We start from the raw sequence: 13,076 nt of genomic DNA on the forward strand, positions 1-13,076 counted from the left end.
TTGACTCTGTGTGATTAACAAACCAATTTTTGGCCTCATAATTAACATAGTCATGTGGTAAAGGTTATTTATCATTTTACCATTTATATGTATTCCATTGTTTAAGACGTGAGTTTGAATTTCTTGAATGCCTCAGCTAAACCTCGGGATACCAAATCTTGTGTTTTCTCTATTGAAGCTTCATCTTTTGTCTCAACATAATGGCTTCATCTATAAAAGTAATGGATTATACGTGTGTTGTTTCCCTATTCAGTAGTCTCTGCTCTTGGACTTACTATAACCACTTATAGAACAAGTTGTAGAGCAGGAGCAAAGCTTTTGTTTCACCGATCTGCTTAGTAACTTTCCCTCTTCTGTGTTACCTTCTTTCTCTGTCAAAGTTAATGTTATACCCAAAAAAATTCTTCAAATGAGTCGGTCCAATTAACTTACCTATTATTATTATCCCTTCCATTTTTCTATTTGCATTCTAGAATCTTGACTGTGTGTGATTAACAAGCCAATTTTTGCCTCTTAATTAACATAGTGATGTGGTAAAGGTTATTTATCATTTTACCATTTACGTGCATTCCATTGTTTAAGACATGATTTTGAATTTCTTGAATGCCTCGGCTAAACCTCGGGATACCAAAGCTTGTGTTTTCTCTGTCGTAGCTTCATCTTTTGTCTCAACACAATGGCTTCATCGATAAAATTCATGGATTATACGTGTGTTGTTTCTCTTTTCAGTAGTCTCTACTCTTGGACATACTATAACTGCTTACAGAATAAGTTGTAGAGCAGGAGCGAAGCTTTTGTTTCACCGATCTAATAAGTAACTTTCCCTCTTCTGTGTTAGCTTCTTCTTCTCTCAAAGTTAATGCTATACCCAAAAAAATTCTTCAAATGAATCTGTCAAATTCACTTGCCTATTATTATTATCCCATTTATTTTTCCTATTATTTAGAAACTTCAAGAAACCTGAATCTTTTAATTATTAAAGGAGAAATTTAATTTGCAAGGAATCAGAAAAAGATGGGGCTATGAATACAACTTTTTCCCTCTTTTATTTTGCATTCTGGAATCTTGACTGTGTGTGATTAGCAAGCCAATTTTTTGCCTCTTAATTAACAGTCATGTAGTAAAGGTTATTTATCATTTTACCATTTATGTGCATTTTGTTTCCTAAGAAATTCAGATAATATAGAGTATTTATGTATTACTGCTTATGTATAGAACATCAATTGCTTTATGTTGGGGTAATAACAGTTTTTACTTATAAAATGGATCCTTATACTTCATTACTTTTGGTGATCTACTTATATTTTGCAATACAACATTGATATACTAACTGCATATATTTTTTACAGTAAACATGTCTCCAAATAAAAAGATTGTCAATTTAAGTACATCCTTACCGATAAAACACTGCCAATGCTCTACAGATAAAGCTTCTTCTGTTAGCAATAGGTAACGTGACCTATATAGGAAAGTGTCATCTGATAGAAAGAAACCACTTCTCTAGCAACGGCGTATGAGATATCAAGAATCAAACACTCAAAATTTTTTGTGTACTGCCCCTGCTTTACTGGCTACTACTCAACCCAAACTAAGTTGGCAAAGAGGCATCACTATCACAGAGAGATTACCTTACCGTGAAGCAGGTTTGCCGAATATAAACAATAAATGCACGGTTCTTTGTCTCATTATACACAGAATCCTACTATACTTATACCACGTTTCTTATACTGCCAGGCAATGGCCTCTGTAGTAACTCTTCTATAGTTACACCACCCAAAGGGAAAAATACAATTGGCTGCTTTCCCCACTTTTGAAGTCGGTATGTAATATGTACATACTTCTCATATTTTCTCTTCCAAAAGAAGGATTAGTTCTATTAATTAGAACTCTTTCTATCAGGCTCAACATCATCTCCACCCACTGAACAACATCATCCAAACACAACAAATACAACTGCTGTAGGTTTTTTGTTTATCTTTACATTTTCATAAAATTTTTGAATTGCATTAATGTTTTCTATATTAACTAAAATCATATCTATATTAGGCTTGGCAGTACTCATGAATCAGTGGCATGCTCAAAAGACAATACCTCATAAAACCAAAGTTTCGTTTCACTATAAACTTATAACTATATTGATTATTCAACTCCTCTTTCAGCTTATATTCCAGTCTGCAATAACTAATTTACGCAGGTAATAGGTTGTACGTTGTTTCAATATTAAACAACTTCCTACTGACGCAACCATTTTGAAAAGAGTTCCTCCTTGTAAATATTGTCGAGCAAAGAAATTTGAATATGAGTCACCGGAATTTTGTTGTAGTAATGGTACAGTTAAATTAATAACACATGAAATGCCTACAGAATTAGTGGATTTTTTTTAGGTAACACAGATGAATCTGTACATTTTCGTACATACATTAGAATGTATAATAACATGTTCCCCTTTACTTCTCTTGGAGTAAAATATGACAAAGAGATAGCGAATAGATATCACGGTATCTATACCTTCAGAGTTCAAGGACAAATTTATCATTTCATTGATGATCTAATACCTTCAAATCAAAAACAAAGAAACCTCCAGTTATATTTTTATGACGATCACACTGAAATGAACCATTTAGCTTTTTGTAATAAAGTGAATCAATCAGTTGTTCAAAAATTGATGAATTTATTAAAAATAAATCCATATTGTATCTTCCTGAAGTCTCTAATACATGTTCCAAAATTACCAAACTTATACATTGCACTCAAATATGACTCTACCTTAAATCAACAAGTGTATAACTTAACGACTATCTCAAAAATTGCGGCAATATATTAGACCAAGAATCAAGAAATAATAGTTTCGCACCACATATTCAAATTTATCCTTGTAATAATAACAGTCAATTGGTTAATTATTACTACAGTTGTTATGATCCTTTACAATATCCTTTGTTATTTCCTTATGGTCAAAATGGATGGCATTGTGGAATTAAAAAAGTTGTGCAACCTTATAACAAAACTAATCAATCGCACTATGAAAATGAACAACTTCCAAGTTTATCAAATATGTGTTCTATTGATGAATTTCTTGATATGGAAGTTAAAGTTCTACAAAAAGGAAAACAAAAAGAGATAACATTTCTTGTCGTGAATACTACAGCTATAAATTTCAAATTAGAGATAATGACCAAAATGGAGTGTTGCATTCTAAAGGAATTTTTAAACAATACTCAGTTGATGAATTCATAAAAATTGAAACTAAAAGATTAGATTTTGCCTCATGTAATCAGGATTTGTTTTGAACTGATGCATTACAAGGACTTATTGATTTTCTTAGACATGGCGACAGAGATGTTTCAAAGATAGGAAAATAGAAATTTCTTCCAATAAGTTTTACGAGTGGTCCTAGAGATATGCTTCAACGCTATATGGATGCTATTGCATTAGTGCAATATTTTGGAAAATCTGGCATATTTTTAACTATGACCTATAATCCTTCTTGGATAGAAATACAAGAATATTTACTAACAACTGATGAAGCACAAAACAAACTTGATTTAATTAGTCGAGTATAAAAGGCAAAAGTTGAAGAACTAAAAACGGACATATTAAAAAGAAACATATTTGAAAAAGTAATTGCATCTATGTACACTACTGAATTTCAGAAGCGTGGTCTTCCACACGCTCATTTTCTTTTGATTCTTAGTGAGGATTTCAAATTACTCACTCCTGAATCATATTATCAAATTGTTTCAGTTGAACTTCCCGATCATGATGAAAATCTTTATTTATACAAACTTGTTAAGAAACATATGATGCATGGTCCTTGTGATCATTTAAATCCTACAAATTCATGTATGAAGAAAAAAGGATTCTGCAAATTCAAATACTCATGATGATGATCAATTGACTTATAGTGTTGCGTACAATGAATCATTCAAAAAGCTTTGTTATAAATATATTCTCGCTATATTTATAGATCACAATTTTCATGATTAGATTATCATGAATTCCACATGATGATCCTATAGAAAGATAACATATCTGGAGCATGGATAAGGTAATTCTTTACAGTCTTTAAGGAAATTGTTTATTACTATTGCTTATTCTATAATCTCGATAAGCTCAATGCAATGAAAATATTCTAGAAGCATATGCATCTTCTTTAAACTCCTGTTAAATAAAATCACAGAAAATGAAGTAGAGGGAGTATTGTTTAGTCACATATGGATCCCGATGTAATAGTAAATAGTAGAAAGTAAAAAGAAGATTTCAAAGCTTAATACCAAACAAGTTTCATACATGGAATATGAAATTGGAAAAGGGGCTATGTTAAGCTTTTCTTTTCTTGGATCACGATTGTTCTTGGAAGACAAGATTCAACTTTTGCACAAATTAATACAAAAAGTAGGATCAAGTTTATAGCCAACTATATCTACATGATTTTGTTTTGTCAATTCTGTAGTATGCTTTTGAAAAATAACATCTTTCATATAATCAAGACTATAGTGCTTTGTTCTGTTACTGATCTTGAAGTTTTTTTGGGGATAGTTTATTATCTTGAGCTTATATTATTAACTATGATAGAAGTTATGTCATTATAACTGGTCTTCAACATCCTAATGTAAAATATATTCATGCTTTGTAGGAGTCTTAAAACATAGAAGTTTATTTAGTTTAGTATTCTAGTGCGATTTGACTGATGAGTAAGGTGTAATTTAACCTAATCTATAGATTTTTCTTATTTTAGACTTTTGGTTATTCTATAATGATGAATTTAATGGTATGGTATCAAAAATCAAAATCAAATTACAACAACTATTATATTTAAACTAACAATACAATGCAATACGATGCATACCAACCAACTGTTGAAATTTACTATTTTTTGGGTATGTGGATTCAGCAAACACATGGCGTATTTATCCTTCTGCTCTTCCCATGATTTTTGCTTATATTGGTTCCTCTCAAACTAAAGAATTGACTATTACAGTGTTGTGTCCTACTAACAATACTGGTCGTATTACTGGCAAACAAGGATCTTTGATTGAAAGTGTTAAAGGGTTTCTCATGCTACCAATTGCTTTATCACAGTCAATTCCACTGAGGTATTGCTTTCTCTCCAGAATTCTTTAGTCCCCGCATTGGTGAAATTTTTGCCTTTTAGAAGCCGTCTTTCTTTTTGTACAAGTGTTCTGCATTGTTTACCGCTCCTGCCAGCATATAGTACTATACTTGCCACCTAAGTTGAGTGGACTATTCACTTTCGATGCCGTATCTATTGGATTCTCCAAAAATACACTACTTTTGAAAAATTTGATATGCACCCATTGATATTTTTGGAGAGTTCGAGCAATATAATTTGCCAATGCTTTTCTTCTCTTTGATTATTTTGGAACAAACTTTTACACAAAAAGCATTGTTGATAGTTTCTCATCTTTTTTTTGGTTAAGTTCTCCACTATAAAACAACCACAACCCAATCTTATCTCAATACCAAACTCAGCTCTTGAACTGTCCACTCTTAACTCAAACAAAGCAAAAAAAAGATATTAAGCTTTAACTTTTTATGTGTGTGTGAAAAAATGGCAAAAAACAGGAAAGAAGATGTTAATCTTAGAGCTAACAAGTTCAGGGAAACACAACCATTGGGTACAACAGTACAAAGATCGACCACCAGCACCACTGTTTGAACCAGGGGAGTTGTCATCATGGTCCTTTTACAGAACTAGTATTGCTGAGTTCATCATAACTTTCTTCATCTTGTACATAACAATCTTCATTGTTATGGGACTTAAGAGATCTGATAGTTTGTGTTCATCAGCTGGTATTCAAGGTGTTGCTTAGGCTTTTGGTTGAACGATCTTTGCCTTCGTGTATTGTATTGCTGGTATCTCAGGTTAGTTTTTTTGGACTTTCTATTTTTGCTAGTTCTTTCAGTTGTTATTATATTGCTAAAAATTTTATATTTGCTTACGTTTGTAAAATAATTTTATACATTCTTGTACATTATTTAAAGAAGATTTATTTTTTGCCTTGTTTTAAAGAATCAAAATATGCTACTTAGTTTATTTACCGTATGTTACTTAGACTTTTGGTGGTATGATCTTTGCTTTGTTGTGTTGTACTGATGGATCTCAGATTGGTGTATTAACTTTATATGACAAGAGTTTCATCTCCACTCTTGTATTTCATGTGTGTTAATCATATTCAGTATTTGGTTTTATATAGTAAGTGGATGATATTAAGTCCATGACAGTTGAAGCTGTAACATTTTATATACTTATTCCTTCCAAGATTATTGAATGTATCATTAGGAAAAGTGATTCAATCGTTATATATCTCAAAAGGAAAGAAGCCCATATATGCGGATTCAAATGATGAACTTGCTGAAGTCTATATCGCATAAGAGTCAATCAATTCAGAAGTTTTTTAATTGCTTATTTTTATATTTTCTCAAGTGATTGAGCAATTTTAAAACATGTAGCTGTCTAGGGAAGTTAGTAGTGTAAGGAATGCCCTTATCTATATTGTACTAAGGCTCAGAGATGATGTTATAAAAAACTGAGAAGGTAATCTTAATCCATCTGCAGGTGTTGATTCTTACACGCTGGTGATACTGGTTTATCATTGGCTCCAATGTTGCCCAATAATCCTCCATCAGGCAGTATCTTTGGCATGAGTCGCTCTCGCTACACTTCTGTTTTCCCTGCATAACATAAAGTTTGATTTCCATGTTGTTGTCTATCTGGGTATTTCAAAGATGTTGTAAAGTGTGTTTTCCCTAGGACCACTCATAGTATATTAAAAATAAGACTGACAAGAATGAATTTTTTATGCCTTACTCATAGAAATATTTTCCTAATTCAATTGCTAGCTAACCTTATTCTTTCTATAAGATGATAAGTTTTTCTTCTGTTTACTCTGATAGCCATGAGATTTGGCTTGTTTAGTTTATGTCCACATCTTGACTTCTGAAAGTGCAAGTAAAATGTAGAAGCTCATGGTCGTGTTATGAGGGAGCTTATGTATATTTTCCAGTTGAACTATTCGGCCCGTGCTGGCATGGGTTAAACCACCTAGTATACATATATGTATATATCTATATATATATACACACACACACAAAAACTCTATATAAGAGAGAATGTGAAAAATTTTGTAGTCCTCACATAAAGTTTTTTTATCAATTTTATCCCTAATTTAAATTTTAATTATTGTACAAATTTTCATCCATTTTGGTAAATTTGAATAGTTATATGGGCTTATTAAAGTATAAACAACATAAATCCCCTAGATTAAGAAAGTAATTACACAAAATCCCCTCATAAATTCTCTCTCCCAAATTTTGGCAAAGATACTCATACACTCGGCCAAATATTATACATTGGTGAATGTATAATTAAACAGTTATTCCTGAATTTAAGGTAATAGAAATTAGTAATTATATCACTGTTCCTTAATTAACAGCAATAATTATCTAATATTAACTCATTTATGGATAAAACTAGTAACTGAAATTTGAATTGCAAAAAAAAATATACAAGTCAAATAATATTTTCTCTAATATTTGATTGAAGATCTAGAAAGCAATAAAGCTCTATTGCTGCAATTTTTTTCTTCTAAAAAATTCCCAAAAATCAACAAAAATTTTCTACATAGTTCCTCAAAATTTCAAAAAGTAACATGAATATCCCAATATTGCTGCGGCATTCAGGAATTTAGGAGTCAGAAACTAGTTATGAGTCATACAAAAGTGACGCAATAATTATTTCAAAAAGTATTACTTTCTTGAAATTGATTTCTACGATCGCCATTGAGTTGAATATAGACGAAGTACATAAAAAAATAAAGTGAAATATGTGTTTGAAGGAAACTCTTCTCCAATTGTAATCATAAACGATAATGGAGTGAGGGTTTATGTTGAGTTAAAGAAACAACTTGCTAGTTTGGTTAATTTTTTTCTTTGTATTTCAACTTGCGACAAAGCCAATAGTGAAATAGAGTTTCATAAAGCAACTGGTTCTGTAATGTGTACGAGGGTAGTGAATATGATTCGGTTGCATTAACTGTTGTTGAAATGGATAATCAGTATGCTCTATATGTGCCTAAAATGGAAGTTAAAAACTTCATTACTGATTGCAAGAAAACTGAAATAACGGTGAGTCAGATATAAAAGGATTAGGAAACTCTTGTTTCAGTAATGGCAAAACACGCAATAGCGAATGGATTCAACAGAAAAGCAAAACGATTCAACAACAAAAGGTATGATATCAATTGTATGTCCTGATCTTATAACATATTTGTTTTTTTTATTATAAGAAATTTATGTTGTGTAGTTTTGTGAACTGTTGATGTGTAATGTTGATATACGAATGTATAATGTGATACTTTATGTGTTTGATAATGTATAATTAAATCGTGTCAGGCAAATAAATGTATGATTCATTTGTTTAAGAGATTGTGAACTAGTTTGTGATTTATTACTGGTTTTTTAAGTTAAAAATGTGAATGTATAATTTTAATTATACATGCAGATATATGTATAATATAACTGTTGTAGTGAAAGTTTTTTTCTTTTGTTCTTACTATTTTAATTTTATATATTTATGTTTTATATATTGATTAAGTTTTTATTTGTTGATGAAGATATGTACTGATAACATGAATATATACTTTTTGAAATTTAATTTTTTGATTAATGTGTTTTATGAATTATGTTTTTTTAGTTAAAAAACGTATGTATAATGAGATTATACATTCAAAGCTACGTATAATATAACTGGGCAGTTTATGGAAAAAGTTTATTTTATTTCTATTTTCAAGATTAATAATTTTATTTAATACAATGAATAAGTTTTTATATTTTGATGCAGCTATGTACTGATTTATCGTAACGAAGATTGCAAGTGGGTCACGAAGGCATCTTGTATGAATGAATCGGAATTGTTTTTGATTAAAATATTTGTTTTGGAGCATAGTTGCAGTCTTAGGTACCGAGTGCTGAATAATGTGGTTGCGACAAGTAATTTTGTGAGTGAATTTACTGCTATAAAATTAATCAATCACAAAAGAATACACACCCCCGCAGACATTATCGAAGAGATGAATGTTGTTTACAAAGTCGACATTAACTACATGAAAGCATGGCGTGCAAAAGAGAAGGCTATTGCAATGCTTAGAGGTGGACCAGCAGATGGATATAGAAAAATTCCCCGTTATATCTATATGTTGAACCAAGTCTATCCACAATCGCACATTCGGATGCATAAGGCAGTAGATAACGAGTTTAAATACTTGTTTATTATATTGTGTCTGATGATTAGGGTTTTAAATTTTGTAGACCTGCTGTAGTTATTGACGGGGCACATTTAAGCAGTCCAAATGAAGGAACATTTGTGTCGGTAAGCACATTAGATGGTGCAGGTACTGTGCGTTCATATTTTTTTGTACTCTTTTTTTGTTTTTTTATTTACTATACATTATATTAACTTACACATTGATGTTTTATTTATAGTGAATCATAAAGATGCTAAAATTAGCACCTTTATAGTTGACTTATTTTTTTAAACAATGATTGCCTTGTTTAATTTATTTGTAGGTTGTATTCTGCCATTAGCATACGGTGTTGTTGATTCGGAGAATGACAACACATGGATTTGGTTTTTTCAACAGTTTAGAGAGGCATTTGGTGAAAGAAACAACACGTGTGTTGTTTCAAATAGAAATGAAAGTATCATAAAAGGTGTAACCATTGTTTATCCTAATGTCCCTCATCTAGCTTGTATATGGCATTTATGAAAAAACGTTTGCACCCATTTTAGGAAAAGCAAAGATAGACTTAGTGACCTTTATTATTCCATGGCTAAATCTTATAAAAAAAGATTATGTCTAAGTTTGCTAAGGTTGATCAACGAGTTAAGGAATATCTGGAGGAAGCTGGGTATGAAGAATGGGCACGGTGTCACTCTCCTGTAAATAGAGGTAGAATGATGACTTCAAATATAGCCGAATGTATCAATGGTGGTTTGGTTGAGGCTATAAAACTTCCTATTCTAGGTTTCCTAGAAGAAGTTAGAATCTTATTTGCTGTATGGAATTGTAAGAGCAACGAAATTGCATCGTACACCAATACAACTCTAGGCAGAAGATTTGAAGAAATTCTAACTCATAATGGTGTTAAAGCTTTGCAGATTACGGTATGTATTTAGAATAATTATGGAATAGAAACTTTGTTTTACATTGAGTGTATATTAATATTTTTCCATCTAAAACATATTATGTTTTTTGGTAACAGGTCAAGCCAGCAGGGAGTTATCTTTATTGTGTTTATGATTCGGGATGGAGGTACATTGTAGATATTGAGCGTGGCACGTGCAATTATGGCCGATATGAAATTGATGAAATACCTTGTCCACATGGAATTGCCGTATTAAAAAGTAAAAATGTGGATGTAAAGGATTATGGTTGTTATTGCTCTGAATTGTACAGGCCACAAACCATAGTGAAGACATATGAACTCCCGATAGTTTCAATGCCAGACAAGAAGGTTGGAGTATTCCAGGTTTTGTTGATGATGAAAAAGTTTTGCCTCCCAAATATCGAAGACCTCCTGGTTGGCCAAAAAAGAAAGGCATCTGAAATCAAGTGAATCACTGTCTTCAAATTCAAACCGCTACGAAAAATGCAGACGAGCCGGTCACAACTGTAGGACTTGCGGTTTCTTTCCAAAGGAATCATGATGAAGATAATATGTTTTCCTACTTGCTGATGGTTTGTTTGGTTTTAGTAGTATAATTATTTTAATTAGATTTTTTTAGAATGCTGGAACAATTAATAATAAGATTTTTGGTTGCTATTTTAGTTTCACTTGTTCAATTAATATTTAATAGTTGCATCACATTTTGTGTAATTTTTCGTTTATCATATTTCGTAAACATATCACTGTAATTTACAACTGATTGGTATATGTATTATGTAACCTGGGAAATATAACAGTCACTTAAAAAATTGTTGAAACATAATCTATATGAGTTGTTATACGTTAGTAGTTACTATGTAAGAAATGTATTAATTAGCGTTATACTTTGTGTTGGTGTATATTTTACAGGAAAAATGTCATTTTAATGACACTAAATGATTAAACGTTATACATTTATTTAATTTTTTTTGTTAAGTTATGAATGTATAATTTAGATTATACATGTGTATCATTGTACGAAATTGTTTAATACTTTAAATAAGTGATTCTGGTAAACTGTATTTGTAAATTTTATTTAAGAAAATATAAAATGTGACAACATGTATTATGTTATGTGTTACATATATGTAACGTACTAATTATTAGTGAAATGTCGTTTTAACTTATAAGAAAATTTATGTTATAGTAAAAATATTATGTGTTCAAAAGCAATGTGAGTGTGTTTTTATTTTTGTTTATACACGTCGTACAAAAAAATACAAGGCAAACTCAATATCGACCAAGAAAAATTTGTATCATTACAGTATTGTGTTAGAAACTACAAATCAATTGTTAAAAAAAGAAGAAGACATCCATAAAATGTTCATTAACATTAAGAAAGTATTCCTGGAAATGTGTAACATTAACAACCAAAATAAGAAATAGTTCTTTTAATGCCAACAATTAGAAAACATTGCTACTCTAAAGTAACAATTGCACTTGCTTCAATTTCTTTGATTACACTTTTGTTTGGTCGAGGCGGATCTCCATTATCACTCGTGTACCCTTCATTTGCCTTTTCCACTCCATAATGCTATAGTAAGGAAGCATAGCGTGCACGTTGACTTGCAGCATCAAACCCACATGAATGAACTTGTAGTCCTTCGCTTAATATCTCTGCATAGGCACACACAAATAAGCCACAATCCTTGATTTCAAGAATAAAAATAAAATAATAATCAGTAAATCAATTAAAACATTATTATACATGAAAAATAAAATGTAATTTACTTACAAACTATCAAACGTTTGTTGTGGGATATTTTACACATAATCAACATCAAATGGAATTTCATTTACAAGACCAGTTTGTTAGGCAATCTTTCCTTTGTACGCTTCAAGTGATGGCCAGTTAGTTCGCTCGATCTTATCATAAAAGTCATTGTCTAACAAGTAAGTAGGAAGCATAACTGCAAGCTTTTGTATTTCAATATGAGGTTCTTTTTTCCTTTTACTTGATAGTGAGTTATACACACGTATCAATCTTTCCTTCAAGACAATCACAGCCAATACCCAATGAAATTCTTTACCGCAGTTAATTGGAACATATACCTCATCAACCATATACCATGGTAATCCAGCAGGCATACAAAATCCATGAATTATATTAGAAATAGAATCTTTATTCTTAGCCACCACAATTGATTCTGCATAGTCTTATTGCATCGATAGGTCAACTGTCGGTTCCGATGGATAATAGCGAGTATGTGTCTTCTCAACATATGATTTAAAGAAGTAGCTTGTAGTTGTATATCTATAATTATCACCCAGATGAAACTTTGATTTCTTTCTCAAGTGGTAGAAGATCACATCTAAATGCTACAAGTGAAAACATGGTAAAATAGTAAAAGCGATTGAAAGAAATCTGTAGCTTCGAGCTTACTTGTTGATTAGATATATGACATACAAATATGTTATAGTTTCATGTTATTATACATGACATGTTGGTAAATTTTGAACAGTTGATAATGGAAAATACTGCATGTATGATATGTTATTATATATTGGCTAACATGTATGATTTCTTATTATACATTGGTTTACATGTATGATATGTTATGGTGTTGTAGAATATTAAGTTTCAGCAAAATAACTTATGATATTGATAATATTTAGAACAAGTTACCTCATCGTTCCAGCATGTCTTGCGTTCGGACATCAAGTAAAATCAATTCTTGGACTGTGGGTATGCAACAACAAAGTCCAATTAACTATATCCTAACCCAAAAGCATTTACTCGATAATGGTTATCCATCTCTTTCCTGGGAAAAAATCATTGATTACACATGACAATAACCGTTTAGTTTAAGATGGCATAGTATTGTTAGGCATAAAAATAATACCAAATT

General features: G+C 31.1%; 2 protein-coding genes across 2 annotated transcripts; both read left to right on the plus strand.

The window, feature by feature from the left end:
- The first annotated feature begins 8,190 nt into the window (after positions 1–8,190).
- On the plus strand, positions 8,191–9,788 carry LOC107849155. The gene is made up of 4 exons (XM_016693797.1): positions 8,191–8,252; positions 8,864–9,227; positions 9,314–9,413; positions 9,589–9,788. Exons 1-4 carry the CDS (start codon positions 8,191–8,193, stop codon positions 9,786–9,788), a joined length of 726 nt encoding a protein of 241 aa, XP_016549283.1.
- Positions 9,789–9,874: 86 nt separating this feature from the next.
- LOC107849156 lies at positions 9,875–10,638 on the plus strand. The gene is made up of 2 exons (XM_016693798.1): positions 9,875–10,186; positions 10,285–10,638. The coding sequence occupies exons 1-2, from the start codon at positions 9,875–9,877 to the stop codon at positions 10,636–10,638; spliced, it is 666 nt and encodes a 221-aa protein (XP_016549284.1).
- The last annotated feature ends 2,438 nt before the right edge of the window (positions 10,639–13,076 follow it).

Source organism: Capsicum annuum, chromosome 12 (assembly GCF_002878395.1).
Source record: "Capsicum annuum cultivar UCD-10X-F1 chromosome 12, UCD10Xv1.1, whole genome shotgun sequence".
Lineage (NCBI taxonomy): Eukaryota > Viridiplantae > Streptophyta > Magnoliopsida > Solanales > Solanaceae > Capsicum > Capsicum annuum.